At 54.7% G+C, this 17972-nt stretch overlaps 1 protein-coding gene across 6 annotated transcripts in view; it reads right to left on the reverse strand.

Annotated features, from left to right (window-relative positions):
- The window catches only part of MGAT5B (alpha-1,6-mannosylglycoprotein 6-beta-N-acetylglucosaminyltransferase B), an 82944-nt gene that overhangs the window by 17781 nt on the left and 47191 nt on the right, over positions 1-17972 (reverse strand). For all 6 annotated transcript variants that reach the window (XM_055242120.2, XM_055242115.2, XM_055242121.2 and 3 more), the window contains 2 exons: positions 8040-8171; positions 6016-6149 (listed from right to left, as the gene is read on the reverse strand). In XM_055242120.2, coding sequence (XP_055098095.1) covers positions 6016-6149; positions 8040-8171 — 266 coding nt within the window. The remainder of the gene's footprint in view (positions 1-6015; positions 6150-8039; positions 8172-17972) is intronic.

Consider the following 17972-nt stretch of genomic DNA (forward strand, 5'->3'; position numbering starts at 1 on the left):
GGAGTTTGAGACCACCCTGGGCAACATAGTGAGACCCTGTCTCTGTTTAAAAATAAAAAAATTAGCCAGGCATGGTGGCACGTGCCTATAGTCCCAGACACTCGAGAGGCTGAGGTGGGAGAATCACTTGAGCCCACTAGTTCAAGGCTGCAGTGAGCTATGATTGCACCACTGCACTCCAGCCCGGGCAACAGAGCGAGACCCTGTGTAAGAAGAAGAAAGAAGGAGAAGAAGGAGAAGACAAAGACGAAGAAGGTGTTGGGGGGGGGAGGACGAGGAGGAAAAAAGAACGAGGAGGAGAAAGAGAAGGAGGAGGAAAAGCAAGAGGAGGAAGAAGAAAGAAGGAAGAAGCACCAGCAGCACTAGCAGCAGCAGCCTAAGAGGTCATCAAGTCCCCCTGTTTGTTTTCAGATAAGGAAACTGAGGCTGAGGCCCCCGGGTGACTAGCAGGGACTCTGCCCTCCTCACAGTCCCTGGAGCCCCAAGCTTCTGACCCATCTTTTTGCCCTCCACCTGCCCCCATAGGCAGTGTCTGTCATCCCAGGTAGAACTTTCTCCACCTTCTCCGTGACTGCACCCCAGCCTAGGCCATCTCAGCTCCCAATGGGACCACCCTGACAACTGCCTCCTCATTCCTGTGGCTCTCTTGGTAGAGTCTTTTCTCTGAAATGACACTTTTGAATCTAGGTCACATCAGGTTCCTCCTCCGCACAAAACTCCATATGCCAAAGTCCGCCCGACAATCACCAGGCTCTGCCTCCATTTGCCTCCCACAGCATCTTTGACCATCCAGCCCACCCAGAGCCCTGCTGGACACAACCCCTCTCCATACAGAACTGTGCTCGTGGGCCAGTGAGAAGTCTCTCCTGACCCCAGTCACCCATTGTCCCCTTAACAGCTTTATTTTTCATCACAGCACTTACCGACCAGACATTAGACTATATATTTATTTGTTCACGTATAATCGTCAGAATAGGCCAGGTGTGGTGGCTCATGCCTGTAATCCCAGCACTTTGGTAGGCCGAGGCAGGTGGATCACCTGAAGTCAGGAGTTCAAGACCAGCCTGGCCAACATGGCAAAACCCCATCTCTACTAAAAATACAAACATTAACCGGGTGTGGTGGCGCACACCTGTTATCCCAGCTACTCAGGAGACTGAGGCACGAGAATCACTTGAACCTGGGAGGTGGAGGTTTCAGTGAACCGAGATCACGCCACTACACTCCAGCCTGGGCAACAGAGCAAGACTCCATCTCCAAAAACAATAATAATAATTGTTAAAATAAAAGCCCCTTGTGGACAATGGTTCTGTTTTGTTCACTTCTGTGCCACCAGCACCTGAAACAGAGCCTGGGCTGGCTGAATGAATGCTGGACAAAGATGGATGAGACAGGGGAGAGGCCTCCCATTCCCACCTCCAAGCGCTGCCCCTGCTGCTGTCCTCGGCCTGCACTGCCTTCCTCCCTTATCTCGGATGAGGAAATTCCACTCAGCCTTCGGGGACCCTCTCACATGACACCTCCTCCTGGAAGCCTTCTCTGGGGTGGACTGTGCCTCCCTTTGTGGCCCCATCTGCGGCAGTTAGTTCTCTGTTACAGCAGGGATTGCCCCAGGACTTCCTCGCCATTTGACTTATTTGTCCCCAGGAACTCACACACCAGGACCAGGGAACGTGTTTGATCTCACGCTCCAATTCCATGGCCATGCGTGGAGTGCAGGGACTGCTAAAGCCCTGTCCATCAGGGAGGGGTTAAGAGGAACGTGAGAGCTGCAAATCCGCAAGGCACACGAGCCCTGCCTTCTGCGCGCTAGGATCCCAAATAAATTGTTTATTGAATCCAGTGATATTTAATCTACCTTCCTGCACGGAAGCAGCCATGGTGAGTGAGGAGGCTGGGAGCAGCCGCCCAGCCTTGATTTCCACAACAGCCTGGATTCTAAATACCCTATTTCTTCATTTCAAATGCACATCCCCCACATTGTAACGTTTCTCCAATTGGGATGCATGTTTTAATCAAATGTGTGGATCTACTGTAGTATTTCCACCCACCCCTCAAGGCCCACAAGACGTAATAATCAACATCCGGTACGGCTTAGAAGAGATGATGGTTTCCTGTGTAAGTGCCCCCAAACCTCACAGATTCTTGGGCCTGAAAATCCAACTACAGAACCAAACGATCTCTCCTCTAGAGTTTCAGGAGGGTCAGGAGGAGCCCTGGAGGCCTGGAGTTCTTTCTGTGGGTGGTCAGGGTCAGGACAGCTCTCCCGTCCTAGGAGGCTCTGTCCGCGCCAGGCAAAGCAGCCCCTGCCCGACCCTGTTTATCTGTCTGGCACCATCTTCCCCTCCCCTCTGGCTCCTCCCAGGCTGCTACCCAGCCCTCTCTCCTGTTTCCACCACTCTCTGAAGCCGAAGAATCCTTCACTAAACTGCCTTCATGCCACCAACTCCACCAGAAGAGACAGATTTAGAACACAGTTAGCTAAGCCGGTCGGAGGGGGACAGGGAAGTATTGCAACCAATTAAAATAACAGGGACCATTAAGCCAAGAGTTCCTGGGGCAGAGCAAGGGTAAGGCCAGGACAGGCAGCAGCCCCCCAGTTAGCTCCCCGGGGAAATGAGCCAGCTAGATGGGAACGGGCCTGCTCTGACTTCCTTCCTGGACTCTGTGCCATTAAAACTGGCCAGCCTCCCTCTTCCCTTTTGTCCCCACTTTCTTCGATTTATCCAATCAATTAATGTTCTCTGAGGACCTAGGTTGGCTCCAGAGAGATTAAGATAAACCAATTAGTGGCCCCTTTTTGAGTGGCTCATGATCTATCAGAGAAAAGAAATGTATAAGCAAATAACTCTAGCATACTTCAATATATGCTTTAACAGAGTTCAGTTTAAGAATTATAAAAATAGAGGTAAAGAGGCAATACATTCTGCCAGGAGTAGGAGATGAGGGGATCAGTGAAAGTGATGGTAAAAAGAGGAGACATTTGACTTGAGGTTTTGAAGGATGAGTAGGAAGTTGCCAAGTCTGGAAATCCACATCCAGTGGGCTCCACCCTGGGACAAGTCCTCATTTTCTGGGTGCAGGATATTGCAGAAGCCTCTCACCCATCTCTGCTCCCCCCTCCTCCCTGCTCCATCATCTTTGGCCACCTGCAGTCTGATAGGATAATACGCCTCAATAAAAATGTTTCCCTGGCTGGCCAAAGTGGCACGGTGGCTCACGCCTGTAATCCCAGCAATTTGGGAGACCAACGCAGGTGGATGGATCATCTGAGCTCAGGAGTTCGAGACCAGCCTAGGCAACAAGGTCAAACCCTCTCTCTACTAAAAATACAAAAATTAGCCAGGCTAGGTGGCGTGTGCCTGTGGTCCCAGCTACTCCAAAGGCTAATGCACAAGAATCGCTTGAACCCAGGAGGTGGAGGTTGCAGGGAGCCAAGATCGCGCCACTGCACTCCAGCCTGAGCGACAGAGTAAGGCTCTGCCTCAAAAATAAATAAATAAATAAATAAATAAATAAATAAATAAATAAATTTCTTCATGACATTCTCTAGCTGAAGAACCTTCAGTGGTCCTCCGACATGAATTCAGGAACCTTGGCTAAAAGACTCCATTCCTCGGTGCCCTGATCCTCCATGTTCTTCTTACCAGCCTCCGCTCTGACTGCTTCCCTTCCTTTTTTTCTTTTTTCTTTATTTTTTTTTCCCCCCGAGACAGAATCTCGCTCTGTTGCTCAGGCTGGAGTGCAATGGCACGATCTCGGCCCACAGCAACCTCCACCTCCCGGGTTCAAGTGATTCTCCTGCCTCAGCCTCCTGAGTAGCTGGGATTACAGGACCCATGACCACACCCGGCTAATTTTTGTATTTTTAGTAGAGATGGGAGTTTCACCATGTTGGCCAGGCTGGTCTCGAACTTCTGACCTCATGATCTGCCCGCCTCAGCCTCCCAAAGTGCTGGGATTACAGGTGTGAGCCACCGTGCCTGGCCTGACTGCTTCCCTTCTTTTTTTTTTTTTTTTTTTTTTTTTTTTTTTTGAGAAAGAGTCTCGCTCTTTCACCCAGGCTGGAGTGCAGTGACGCGATCTTGGCTCACTGCAGGCTCCTCCCCCCGGGGTTCACACCATTCTCCTGCCTCAGCCTCCCGCGTAGCTGGGACTATAGGCGCCCGCCACCTCGCCCAGCTAATTTTTTGTATTTTTAGTAGAGACGGAGTTTCACCGTGTTAGCCAGGATGGTCTCGATCTCCTGACCTTGTGATCCGCCCGCCTCGGCCTCCCAAAGTGCTGGGATTACAGGCGTGAGCCATCGCGCCTGGCCGACCGCTTCCCTTCTAAGTGATCGAATTACCCAAGCCTCTCAACTCCATAGTTTTCCCTCTTCCACAGCCCGGAGCACGAGCACCACCATTTCCTCCCCACCTCTATTTCCACTCCCCATTTCCTTTCCCTCCAGAAATCTGCTCCCTATGCTTGCTCTACCCCAGGCACTCTTCTGCTGGGAGGACAGTGAGAAGTCTCATGCAACCTTGAAACAGGCCCTGCAGAAGGAGTCTGGTCCCGACTGAGCTGTGTGACCTCAGGCTGCATGCTCTACCTCTCTGGGCCTCAGTTTTCTCATCTGGACTGCATGAGCCCCAGGAACCTTCCCATTTTCCCAACCTTCTGGGATTCAATGATGCCATTACTTATTTATTCAAAAATCACATCTGCCCCTAATATAGCTTAGAGTCTAGAGAATCAGAAAAAAAAAGAATAGTCCAAGCACCCACAAGAGATGCCATAAATTTGACAGGCTAAATACAAATCATATATTTTACTCACAAGCAGGTCCGTCAGGACTCCGCTCAGAGTCTATGTTGCTCTTAATGTAACAGAAGCGATTCTAACAAGGCTGCTTATCTAGCTTTCCGGCCCGGAGCCTTCAAAGAGCCACACGTGAGATGCTGCTGGAGGCAGAGGTACTAACAACAATTAAAAGTGACAGCTGAGAGCCTCCCAACAAGGTGGAAGAGCGCAGCGTGAACGAGACACGAGGAGGGGACACAGCTCTGCACACCCCTGCCGTCCAGAAGGGCAGGCCCATGCGCCTGGGAGGCAGAGAACTGACCCTGAGTTGTCAACAAAAGGTGAAATTGTTTTCAGTGAGCTGCGTTTAACAGGAGAGGTCAGTGTGTGTACACATTTTAGAGTATCATTAAAAACAGCTGAAACCCGGGCGCAGTGGCTTGCACCTGTAATCCCAGCACTTTGGGAGGCCTACGTGGGTGGATCGCTTGAGCCCAGGAATTCAAGACCAGCCTGGGCAACCTGGTGAAACCCTTTCTCTACAAAAAATATAAAAATTAGCCGGGCATGGGAGCGGATGCCTGTAAAGCCAGCTACTCAGGAGGCTGAGGCAGGAGGATCACTTGAGCCCAGGAGGTTGAGGCTGCAATGAGCCGAGGAGATCACACCACTGCACTCCAACCTGGGCAACAGAGCGAGAGCCTGTCTCAAAAAACAAACAAATAGCTGAAGCCCAGCTCCACTCACGTTCCTTGCCTGGGGCACTGGGAGCCAAGCCCACGCCTGCATTTCCAGAACCTTCCAGTTCTTCCTGCATCCCTCTTTACTGCATCTGCTCCCTCTGCCTGCCTGCTCCTTTCCACCCAGGGAAGTTCTCCAGCCTGCACTGGAAAGCCTCTCTTTCTGGAAGGCCGCAGAGTCCCCTGTGTTCTGGAACTGTGTGCCCAACCTCCCTCCTGGAGGGTGAAGGCTACGTCTGCTGGAGTCGGGGAGGTTACCCCGCCCTGGACACCCCCTCCGTGCTTCCTGCTCCCCAGATGGCACCAGAGGCTTCCTTCCTGGTTCACACACTTATGGAGCAGGAGAAGGCGATGCTTGCTGGGTCCCACCAACCCCACTGGCTGGAGAAGGAAAGAGAGGGAGGAGCGAGACCCTGGCCGCCTCTCGTGTCACCTCTGAGAACCATGAGGAGGACCCCCTGACCCCACCCCTGCCCCATGGGGCACTCACGAAACATGGTCATGAACTGCTTGGGGTTGAGGTTCCAGTAGCCCCAGTTGGTCCGGTAGCCGTGCAGCGTGGCGTACTCCTCGTGGTTGTACGCAGGTTCCGTCCCGAAGGTGTCGATGACCCTGATTCGGCACCTGCGCCCCGACCAGGGACCGGGAACCAAGGTCAGCAACCTCCCTGCGTGTCCCTGGGCTGAAGTTGCCCCAGCCACAAGCCCTGTCACCAGCCAGTGGTGGGGTCAGAGTAGCACAGTGTGTGTTAGCACTTGGACTAGGACACTGCCCTGCTGTGTGACCACAGGCAAGTGCCTTCACTTGTCTGTGCTGCCTCATCTGTCAAGTGGGAAAAACAACAGCCCAATTATCTCAGGGTTGTAGGGAAGCTCCTGGCCCATGGTCCGTGGTTAGCACTCAGGAACTGTAGCCATTACTGCCACACAGAAGGGAGGCAGTGCTTGGAGAGGGGGTCCCTCTCTGGTGTCCCCCGGGTCCTCTATACAATTTGCACCTGCCTGGGTAGGAAGTCATAGCCCCTCTGCTCAGGAGACTGACACCCCTGGATGTGCCCGGTCTATAGGGCCAGGATGCAACAGGCAGGGTCCCAGGCACTGCCCGTGGGCTGTCTTTGGGAGGGCAGCGCTTCTGAGCCTCCTCTGCGAGGCTGGTCCCAGCGGGGGTGGACCCTGCAGCTGGGCAGAGGCTCTGCTCCACGGGACCCTTCTCCTTCTGCTGCCTCCAGGAGCGGAGGCCCAAGTTCAAAACCCAGAGGGGCCTTATCCCTATAGATCAGCCAACCACAGGGCTGGACGACCTCCCAGGCCACTCTCAATGGGCCACAGCCCCAGAGCCACCCCCTCTGCCCACCCGACTCCCTGGAAGGTGCACTTGAAAAAAAGCACCAAGACTCAGAGGCCCTGCAAGGAGCTCCTCACCCCAGCGTCCTTCCTGGCGACCCAAAATTGTCTGCAGAGTGCTGAGGTCGGCACTTTTCCCCCAGGGAAGGGGCCCGGGGTGGGAGGAGAGAGCGCCGAGTGCATAGAGAACGCGCATTAATAATAAAAGCAATAACACTGCCTGTCACTTTTTTCCCTAATAAAATCATGTGGGATCGTCAATGGGACTGGAGCACACGTAATAAATAGCAGGGCTCTCTGTGCTAAATTAAGCCCCACATCCCGCTGGCTGCAGTGAGACAGGGAGCAATGGCCTTGGCCTTCCTCCAGACGGAGAGAGGGTGGGGTGGAGGAAGACAGGGGAGTGCTGAACAACTCTCCCCACCCCAAGGTCCCCACAGCAGGGTCACAGCCCTGATTACTGTCCCGTTCCCTTATACCCCTCTCTCCAATTCCTCAGCCCCCCTCCATGTAGATGACCCCGGCCCCCTGCCCCCAGCCTCAAAGCAGCAGAGGGGCGATGCAGCAACTCCCTGGGTGGTTTATTAATTATCACTGAGTTAGCTGGGAGGCAGATATGGAAGTGGCAGGGGAGGGGAGGGGAGGGAGGGGAGGGGAAGGGGGAGGGGAAGGGGGAGGGGAAGGAAGGGGTGGGGAGAGGAGGGGGAGGGGTGGGGAGGAGTGGGGACAGGAGAGGGAAAGGAGAGGAGGGGGGAGGTGGGAAGGGAGGGGAGGGGTGGGGAGGGGGAGGGGAGGGGTGGGGAAAGAGGGGAGGGGTGGGGGAGGAGGGGAGGGGTAGGGGAAGAGAGGAGGGCTGGGGGAAGGGGGAGGGGAGGGGGCAATGGGGAGGGGCGGATGGGGAAGGGGGAGGAGGAGGAAGGGAATGGGGGAAGTGGGGGAGGGAGGGGAAACAGGGAGGGGGAGGGGAGGGGAGGAAGAGGGGAGGGGAAAGGGGGGGAAGGGGGAGAGGGGAGGGGAGGGGGGAGGGGAGAGTGGAGGGCAGGATACCGGACAGTATGTTTTCCCACCTGGGCCCAGCTGGCTGAGTGGGGACGTGGGGGCAGGGCATGAAGGAGGAGCTTTTTCCCCCTGGCATGCGGGCCACGTGCCTACCCTCTGGCCGCCCTCTCACCGGTACTTCTTGAAGGAGAGTCCCATGTGCTGCTTCATCTGCTGCAGGCCGTGGTAGTCGGTGTAGATGAGGTCAAAGGGCAGAGGCATGGTGAGCGGGCAGCTCCCCCGGCCTGGCGGCACCCCTAAGTTACTGAGAGAAGAGCCCTTCAGAGTCTGGGCCCCAAGAAACCCACCTGCCCAACCAGCCGCCCCAGTTCCTTAGAGCCCAGGGTGAACTGTAAAAGTGCAGAGAGCTTAGCACACTCTCAGAAAGGAAGTGAGCAGGATGGCCCTGCACGGTAATGTAGGTTTTTCACTGCACAAGGCAATCCAGCAAGGGGCAAGTGGGACTGAGGTCAGCGTGGACTCCCGTGCACCCAGCCTGGGCTACCTGCCAGGAAGAAGGGGCACCTTTTGTCATTGCCACAAATGTGCTCCCGCAGGGCTGTGGCTACCTGGAGAGGGAGCCTTTCTCTAACTTTCACAAATCCCATGGATGCTGGCTGCAGACCTCAGCGCAGCTATGTGTTTGTCTGGATGCGGGCCCCAAACCTCCTGCCTCAGAAGAGTGCAGTCTCGCAGTGCTGACTTAGCTCCTGGCGCCCAGGGCTGGCTGAGGCCGCGAGCTGCTGCAGGCCGCTAGTCACCTGTTTCCCACCCCGGGCACCGCACGGGACCTGCCTGCCTTCACCTGCCGGGTTATTTACACACAGGTTTTCATCTGAGACAAGGTTGCCTCTGGTGACCTGGAAGACGCAGCTTGGCCAGAGGAGGGGTGGTGCCCCTCTGCCATCTGGCAACCCATCCGGCTGGAGCTGCTGGGTCGTCTCCTCCTGCTGGACCCCCCAGGCCCCCAGCTCCAGGGGCATGGACAGGAGGACATGGAAGGACATGACCACACGCCATGGCTTCCTCTAGAATCCCCACATCTGCTCAGTCCGCCTCCCTGGAGAAGGGTTCAAAGCCCCCTGTCCCAGCAGCCACAGCTGCCAATTTAAACGCCTCTGCCCACAACCCCCCCTGCCAGCATCCGTACAAACCAGCTCCTCCCCCAGAAGCCCCTGCTTATTCCAACTCCACAGCCTCGGTTTCTCCCCTGCAGGGGATGATAAGGCATCCGGTCACTTGTTCATTCAGTTAAGTCTATGCTGAGCCCCTGAGTCAGGTGGGATGTACTGTCCTCCGCAGAGACGGCCCTTCCACGTGCCCTTCCCCACTCCACCAGAGGAGGATGCCCGGGAGCTCAGAATGATGCAGAACCTGGTCAGGCACCTGCTTCCCCAAACACCCCCTCCCCACTGGGTCCTCAGGATAATTATCTTTAACAAATGTTTCTTGAGTGCACGTCGGGTGTCAGGCCCTGTGTCCACATCACGAACTCAGAGACCGTGGGATGTGGCCCCAGTCTCAGGAGCACGAGCTGTGTGAGGTGTGTATGCCTGGGGGTGCTGGAGTGGAGATGTGATCAGCGTGTGCTGAGGCACGGTGGGGGAATCCTGAGGAGGGGCCCTTTGGTGGAGGGACGGGCAGGGGGGATGCCCAAGCAGAGAAGGCCACGTGCCCTGTCTTCATCTTCCTCTCTCAACAGCTCTTGGTAGGAGCATCACCTCATGGGGCTGGATGTGACCGTCCTTTGCTCCCAACCCAGATTGGGAAGCAGCCAGTCCATCGGACCCCATCTCCCGGGGATGCCCACCTCCCCAGGATTCAGGGTTCAGGTGCCAGCTCTGCAAGAGGCCCAGAACACCTCCTACTAGGGAGGTCCTTCAGGGACCCACATCACAAGCAGAGTCAGGCTGGGGAGGTGATGAGCTTTGACAAGGTCACCTCCTCATTAACGGCAAGGTACCAGGATTGATCAGTTTCCTGAGCTGTGTCTGGGCTCCTTGAAACCATTCAGGCCAGGTGGAAAAGTACTGGACCGAAAGGTGCATGCTCGCTTTGTGCATGCTCAGAAGCTCGGGGAGCGGACTGGGCACACCATCCCGTGTGCACACCATCCCGTTAGCACACCATCCCGTGTGCACACCATCCCGTTAGCACACCATCCCGTGTGCACACCATCCCGTTAGCACACCATCCCGTGTGCACACCATCCCGTTAGCACACCATCCCGTGTGCACACCATCCCGTTAGCACACCATCCCGTGTGCACACCATCCCGTTAGCACACCATCCCGTGTGCACACCATCCCGTGTGCACACCATCCCGTTAGCACACCATCCCGTGTGCACACCATCCCGTGTGCACACCATCCCGTTAGCACACCATCCCGTGTGCACACCATCCCGTTAGCACACCATCCCGTTAGCACACCATCCCGTGTGCACACCATCCCGTGTGCACACCATCCAAAGTGGCGCTGTGTCAGTGATGTTTCTGGTCACCCGCCAACAGCGCTGCGATGGAAAGAGGTGGGGAGAAGCTGCCAGCACAGGGACTAAGCCATCAGAGGTCAGCCTTGCCCTGCAGAGAAGGGCAGCAAGAGGGGAGGCGCTTTCTCTGGGCCTTGCCCCCCACCTCCAGCTGGTACCCCCACCAGCCTCCTGGGCTGTCCTCACACTGGCTTCCCCGCCACGTCAGAACCTTTGATGCTAAGTGTGAGAGGGGAATGTGAAAACCTAATAACCATTTCCTCCTCATTTCTTGTCTATAAACTTAAAAATGGCCAAGGGCTCCTCCATGCCTCCAACCTTCCTGTCTTCCCCTCTTTCCAACACAGACCACCCGCCACACGAGATTCTCTGATCCAGGGCTTCTAAGGCAGTGCCTACCTCTTCAGCTTTTTGGTTGAAATACCCAGAAAGCAAAGGAGAAGGAGCGCAGACCCCGGGATCTGGAGCCATCACAGGGAACAGCTCCCACAACCTGCAGACTTGATGAAATATTTGGTGGTAGGTTTAAGTGTTGAGCAAATTCTGCATTCACTCTGCAAGACATCCCTGTTGTTTCCTGTGAAGCATGGACTTTCTCACTCCCAAAACTCCACCAGTAAAACTGATGCCCCAGAAAGAAGCTTCATTTTTTTTGCCCTGGGGCTCCAGAAGTCCCCTCTTCCTCACCTCCCCAACCCAATTGAGAACCACACACAAAACGACACAAAGACGCTCCCTCTATTCCTTTCCTTGCAGAAACCACGAAGCGGGTGGCTGCTCCTCCCACATGGAATCTGGGTCTAGTAAAATTAAGACGATCCTGAAAATACAAACCGTAGGTGGGTCTAGGAGCTGCTACCTGCATCAGGAACATGACTGGCTTCCCTACACATCTCTGGTTGGTTTCCAGGCAACATGTTATCTCTCTGTCCTGGGAGCTTCCTTTTGCTGCCCCATCACTGAGCACACCCCTGACCCTAGTCCCAGACACCAGGGCCACTGAGAGGACAGATGGGTTGCAGCACGTCGCAGCCCTCTCCTGGGAGACCGTCACGCTGCGGTTCTAAGGTGAGTCCATCATGCTCACCATCTTCAAGGCTAACATTTTGGACACAGGCATCATTCCATGTGCATTCAACTTACTGATTCATCAACTCCTTTCATCTTAGCAACTACCCTACCAGATCAGACCTATTCTCATCCTGTTCCCATCTATACAGATTAGGAAACAGAGAGGCTAAGTAACTTACCCAAGGTTACGCAGCCAGGAAGGAGCAAAGCTGAGATCAGTGTCTTTCTACAATGGAAACTTGGTCACAGCTCCCCAGGGTCCTGACCCTTTCCAAGGCTTCCCACTGCCTCTGAGCCAGGACTTCGAGGATGCTTCCCTACCTAACCCCTGTGGAAGCAACACGCTGTGCCCCCCAGGGTCTGCAGCAGCCTCTCCAGCACAGGACCACTGCGTGTGCATGGAGGGAGCAGGGAAGTGGGTGGAAGGTGGACCCCCGCTGAGCCCCACCTTATGCAGGACCCACTTAGGCAGTCAGGCCTCACCCCGAGAAGCATCAGCCCTAAACCTTGGCACCCAGATCCAGAGCCGGGCAGGAGCAGGGGCACCCTGCTGAGCAATCGCTTCCCCCATGCACAACCCGCTCAGTGTGAAGTCAAAGTCTTGACTAAACCAGAAAAAAAGGAGGAATATTAATGGATGGGGGAGAAGGAATCCACAATAAGACAGCAGCTGTCACCAGCGTGCAACTAAGATAAGTGAGACAGGACACTTCCTGTACCTGTCACACGTGAGGCCAGGTGCCACAGAAATTTCAAGGTGGTCCCGGCCAAACCCTCCCCTCTGATCCTACCAAAGGTCTCCTGTGACGATGCCCTGTTTTCACAGAAACTGTTCCCTGGGTCTAGAAGACTCTTCTCACCTCCACGTGCTTAACTCAAATATCGCCTCCTCCTCCAGGAAGCCTTACCTGAGACACCCCTCCCACTATGCTCCCTCCATACCTGGGACACACCTGGTCAATGTCCCAAGTCACCTCTTCCCACCTGGAGGCCCCTTTGAGGGCAGGGTCAGGTCATCTTTAAAATTCAAGACCAGGGACAGGACCTGACCCACTAAGTATCTGCTGTATTTATGAAGCAATACACAAAGTGGTAGATGAGATGAACTGGTTTCAATGTTTATCAGTTGGCCAAGAAAACCCTCTCTGGAGAGAGAGTGTGGGTGAGTGACGGGCCCAGGGGTGAAGGTGCCTTGGTCATTCACTGGCCTTTGGGTCTGGATCTGAGCCGAGTGACCCTCCACATGCTCAAAGGACATCACAGGAGAGGAGGGAGACAAATCGGCCTGGAGACAGCAGCATCCCCTTCCCAGGAGGAGTTAAGGAGAAGCCCACATGTCCCCAGCCCCGGAAAACAAGGATTTTCAATGGAAGGGCAGGACGTCCCTGGAGGTGCCTGCAGTGGCCTCATTGCTCTTGTCAGAAGAAATCTGAGCCTCACCCCCTGGAGAGCAGAGAGGTCAGCTGCCAGGAGAGGAGGCTGTAGTTTTATCACTTGTAATTTAAGTTTACTTTTATGGGCAATTTTACGCTAAGTGATTGGCTGGAGCAGTGACATGAATTGAAAATGCCGTCCCCCGACAGCCTTCAGCCAAAGGTGCCCAGGAGGCTCAGCTGTGCATTTCCACCAATCCTGCTGAATCCGCAAAACACTCCTGTCCAGACCTTTCCGCACCTCCAAGGCCAGGTCCTCATTTCTCTTGGACTCTCAGTCCAGGGCTGGGTCAAGAGGACGGTTCAGCAGCCCCCACAGATAGGAGGGTGGTGGGAGGAAGACCTCAGGGGCAGAAGGAACTTGAAATGCACCTGCTGCATACCCCTCCGTCTGCCCACTGCCAATAGCCAGTGCTTGGGAAGGACGGGGAAGTTTGCGTGGAATTGTCAAACTAGCTGGTTAGAATATATTTCTGGGTGTCCCTGGGCCAGATGAATAGGAGTCTAAATCCCAAGATGAAAGGGGTAGGGGTAGGGTGGTCCAGGGGAATGGAGCATTTCTGCAGGTCACATGGTTAGAGTTGGCCCCTGCACTGTGCCCAAATTAATCCATCCACCAGGAAAAGCTACCCTCTCGGGGGAGGAAGGAATAGGAAATTATTGTTTAATGGGTATGGAGTTTCAGTTTTGCAAGAAGAAATCTGGAGATGGATGGTGGCGATGGTTGCACCACAATGTGAGTGTGCTTTGCCACTGAACTGTGCACTTCAAAGTGGTTACAGCAGCACATTTTACGTTATGTGCATCTTACTACAATTTTTTAAAAAGCCAGCCTGGCACAGTGGCTCACGCCTATAATCCCAGCACTTCTGGTGGCCTAGGTGGGAGGATCGCTCGAGTCCAGCAGTTTGAGACCAGCCTGGATGACATGGTGAAACTCCATCTCTACCAAAAATACAAAAAATTAGCCAGGCATGGTGGCATGCACCTGTCATTCCAGCTACTCAGGAGGCTGGGGTGGGAGAATCGTTTGAACCCAGGATGTTAAGGCTGCAATGAGCTGTGACCACACCATTGCACTCTAGCCTGGGCAACAGAGTGAGACCCAGTCTTAAAAATATGAATAATTTAAAAATAATTTTTAAGTCAACCCATTCACATTCCTGGCTCCCATGCCAAGCACTCTGCCTCCCAGAGGGGCTGAGGCCCCATCTTCTCCAGCTGTCATGTTCCCCACCTGCCTGGGACTCCCAGCTGGCCACAAACAATATAGGGGCTTAGTAAATATCCAGGGAAGGACTGGCTCAGGCACTCTTTGCTAAAAGATCAAAGAGGAGGATGGGGAGATGGGATGAGGGAGGAGAAAAATAAACCTCCACTTAATAGAAGAAACCCTCGGCTAGGAATTCAAATGCTGAATTCTGGCAATGAAAAATATTCCTGGGCAGGAGCTCCAGCAGGCATTTGCTGGGTAGCCTTCCACAAGCCACCACATCGCTCTGGTGTCCGCCTCCACATGTGGGACACGTGCTCAGGCAAATCTCCACAGTCTCTTCTAAGCTAAAAATTCCCTGGTTTTATTTCTCTCTGTGCCTTTGGTCTGTGGCTAGAAATAATCACTCCAGGTAGTGCTCAAATTGTGGAACACACTATTCTCTCTTTCTCTTGTGTGGGAGGGACCTAATTAAAAAGAATCCTTGCAGAGTGCACAGAGATCTTTGGCTCCAGGGGCTGAAGTGCAGGCGGGATCCACAACTTCACTGGGTGCCTCTCAAGGGGAACACACAGCTGGGGCAGCCTGGGATGTTCTGTCTCCCCAGGGCCCTGAAATCCTCCAAACCTGACTAGTGCCCATTTCCCAAGCATCATGGGCAGCCCCCGAACCCACCATGGCCCATTACCAGAACAGGCCACTGTCTGGTCCCTGACAGACCAGATAGGGGCAGAAAGAAGAAGCTCAGAGGTTGAACTGGGCATCTAATGAGCTGCTTTAGGAAGCAGGGGTTAGGATCACTAACGAGGAAAGAATTACACCATCCTGCAGCATTTTCTTCCTGCCCAGGATGGACTGACCTCCCTGTATCCAACAGAAGCAGCCCAGAGTTGCTTTATGGAGCCACTGGGATGGCCCTGCCCTCAGCTCCCATCTCCGGAAAAGGCAGATACCCTTGAGCATCCCCAGCACGTACCCCGTGCCCTTGAGGGTTCAGGGCCACAGCTGAGAACTGCCAGGCCCCCTCAGGGTCCGTGGCTTAGAGGAAAAGGGAGTCCAAAGGCAGATGAGGGCACAGTCCAGGTACTCCTTAGCCGAAGCCACCACAAAGCATGGGTGTGGGGGTGGGGGGTGCGGTGCAAGGCGTGCAGTTGTTGGGGGGGGGGAGCCTCCAAAAGGGAAACTGAGGGAGCAGCGTATCCTAAACACTGCAGACCCAAAGTGGGGCTGGCATCCAAAGCTGGCACTTTCTTCCCCAGCGTTCTTTCCTAATAAGCAAACTCAGGGCTAAGAATAGGGCCGTGCTCCCCGGAGAGCTGGAGGAAACCGCACACTCACCCCTCTGGCTGCCAGCACGGCTGCAGGAAGAGAAATGGGAACTCGGCCCTCCGGCCGTTCCCTGTCCTCTTCCTTACAGACAAGCCTCGATTTCTAGAATAAATGCCCATAAACGCTGAGCCTGAACCCAGGTTTTCTCACCCAGGCTTTAGCTCCTGGTGCTCAGGCCACCCCGAGGGTCCCTCTATTTGCTCCGGGCTAGGGCCTGGGCGTCAGGGATTATTTTTAGTTCCTCGGGTGATTCCTGTGTGCCAGGGGCTCTTGCTATTCTATCCGGTTCCACCAACCTTTGCTGAGAACCAATCTGTGCAGGGGCCTTGGGGTAAGACTCTGCTGTCAGTCCCACTCAAGCAGTCTCGGTGGGAGATGAGGGCCAAAAGCTAAGATGCAGCCCCTGCATCCTGGATTCGGATATTGAGGGCCCCTGGCTCCACGCTAGAGATGCCGAGGAAAAAGCAGTCTGGCTCCCAGGAAAATGCATTCCTTTTACCAAAGCTCCTCTGACTTGAGGGGCAGGTGGTGATATAGGATAGTGTTTTGTGATCCTAAATAATTTCAAAATGGAGTCACTTATGACAAGTGACTCAGCCCACGGTGAAACTGCTGATCCTTCAAAGTGACAAATGTATGCTGGACTGGGGTGACGAGATGACACCTGCTGTGGGAAGGCACCCCTGAGACCCAACAAGAAAGTGAAGCCAGAGGCAGCTGAGAAATGACCATGGACGGCCCTGCGGAGGCCGGAGACACAGCAAAGAAACTGACTTCGAGGGACATTCGGACCTGCCTGGCTCATCGGTCAGCGCACTCGTATCCCGAGCCACTGGCCTGTGTGTGCTGAATATATTTGCGGTGATGGTTGGTGTGCAAAATCCTCACACCAAACCTGGACTTGAAAGCATTTAATTGGCCACTGAGACATAGTGAAACCTCCCACCTGGCGTTGGACTTAGCACAACTAGGCTGACTCAAACCTGACAGCGTAGTCGGAAGGAGTGCTAGGGGGTTATTCGTACCATCCTGTGCTTCCGCCAGCTTCACCCAGAATAAAAAGCCCCAGACCAGCCCTGGCCCCAGTTTCCAAGAGGCAGGAACTCCAGAGTTTGACCCTTCCCGTGGGTGGCTCCTTCCAGTCTCCCTGACAGATGGTTCCGGAAGCTCGTCCACTGCCACCTTCCTCCTCTTCAGCCCACCATCTGACAAGACGCTGTCTTGGTCTGTCCGTGGCAGAGGAAGAACACTGGTCCCCTCATCCCTTCTCGAGAACCCACGACCCGTGAGATTCACAGAGGCCCTGATGCCTCCTCCCCAGGGACGAATCCTGCCTCCTTTAGGAGCATCCAGAAGCCAGCCCTTCTCCTCATTTCTTTCTCTTTTGAGTTTTTTCTTGTAGAGATGAGGTTTCACTTGCTCAGGTTGGTCTTGAGCTCCTAGACTCAAGGGATCCGCCTGTAATCCCAGCCCCCCAAAGTGCTGGGGTTACGGGTATGAGCCGAGGGCCTGGTCTGTCCTCATTTCTTATCTGATCTCCCCAAGTTCTCCCCACTCCACCTGGGGTGCATGGATCTCTCATGAGGGCCAGTGACGTCATTTCCATGAGTCTTCCCTTGCAGCCCTCCCCAACACAGGCCAGGCCAGAGCTGGGAAAGGCAACACGGCACGGACTCCATCGGTCTTGCTTATTGGTCAACGTTCAGACTTGGCCGGGGCCAATGACTTGCAAGAAACAGACTCCCTGTGACGCCAGTGCAGCGCGTGGAGCATGAGGGGGGGCGAGGCCCTTGCAAGGAAGGGTCTCTCCTGGATCCCGAGGAAGCATGAAGGGCAGGGGCCAGGGCAGCCCCAGGCCCCAGCAGCAGAAGCCCATGACCTTCCACGACATTTGGCCGCACCGAACGTGACCCCGCCACACTCGGCATGCCGGCGCCTGCTCCCTCTCCGTCCCCTTGCCCGCCGTCTAGGTCTTCTGCCTACCCAAGTCTGAACTTCCCGGGGAAAGGTTCTGACTGCCAACCTACTTGGGCCAGGCGTCTGGCTGCCAGGCCTCTCCGCTGGAACGTGTGGCTCCTGTGCTCGCTCCCCGCTCAGCCAGGAGGTTAAAACGCCTCCTTGAAACTGAAGGCAGGGGAAGGAAAAAGGAGACAGGAGAGGGGCCGGGGATTTTTAGTGTAATGTAACCATCGGCCTCTCGTGCCTCCTCTTGGAACAGGGAGGGTGATGCAGGAGAGCCGCCGTTCACAAGTCTAGGTGCCAAGATGCGCTTCTTCCCCACCTTTTCCTAATCTGTGTGCTTATAAGTTATAAAATATTCCAAGCATCCAGAAAATTACAGAAAATCATATAATGCTCCAATGCTCCCGCTTCTCAGCCTTGTCAAGCCTTAACATTTTGCCATCTTTGGTTTAAACCCTTTTTGTTTCGAGGGATGGCATATTACAAACCCTGGCAGAGCCCGAGGGTTGTGTTTCAGTCTTGTCCACTTCCTCTCGTCTCCCGCTGCCTCCACCTGGCTTGTGGGAAA

This window comes from Symphalangus syndactylus, chromosome 14 (genome assembly GCF_028878055.3).
Source record: "Symphalangus syndactylus isolate Jambi chromosome 14, NHGRI_mSymSyn1-v2.1_pri, whole genome shotgun sequence".
NCBI lineage: Eukaryota > Metazoa > Chordata > Mammalia > Primates > Hylobatidae > Symphalangus > Symphalangus syndactylus.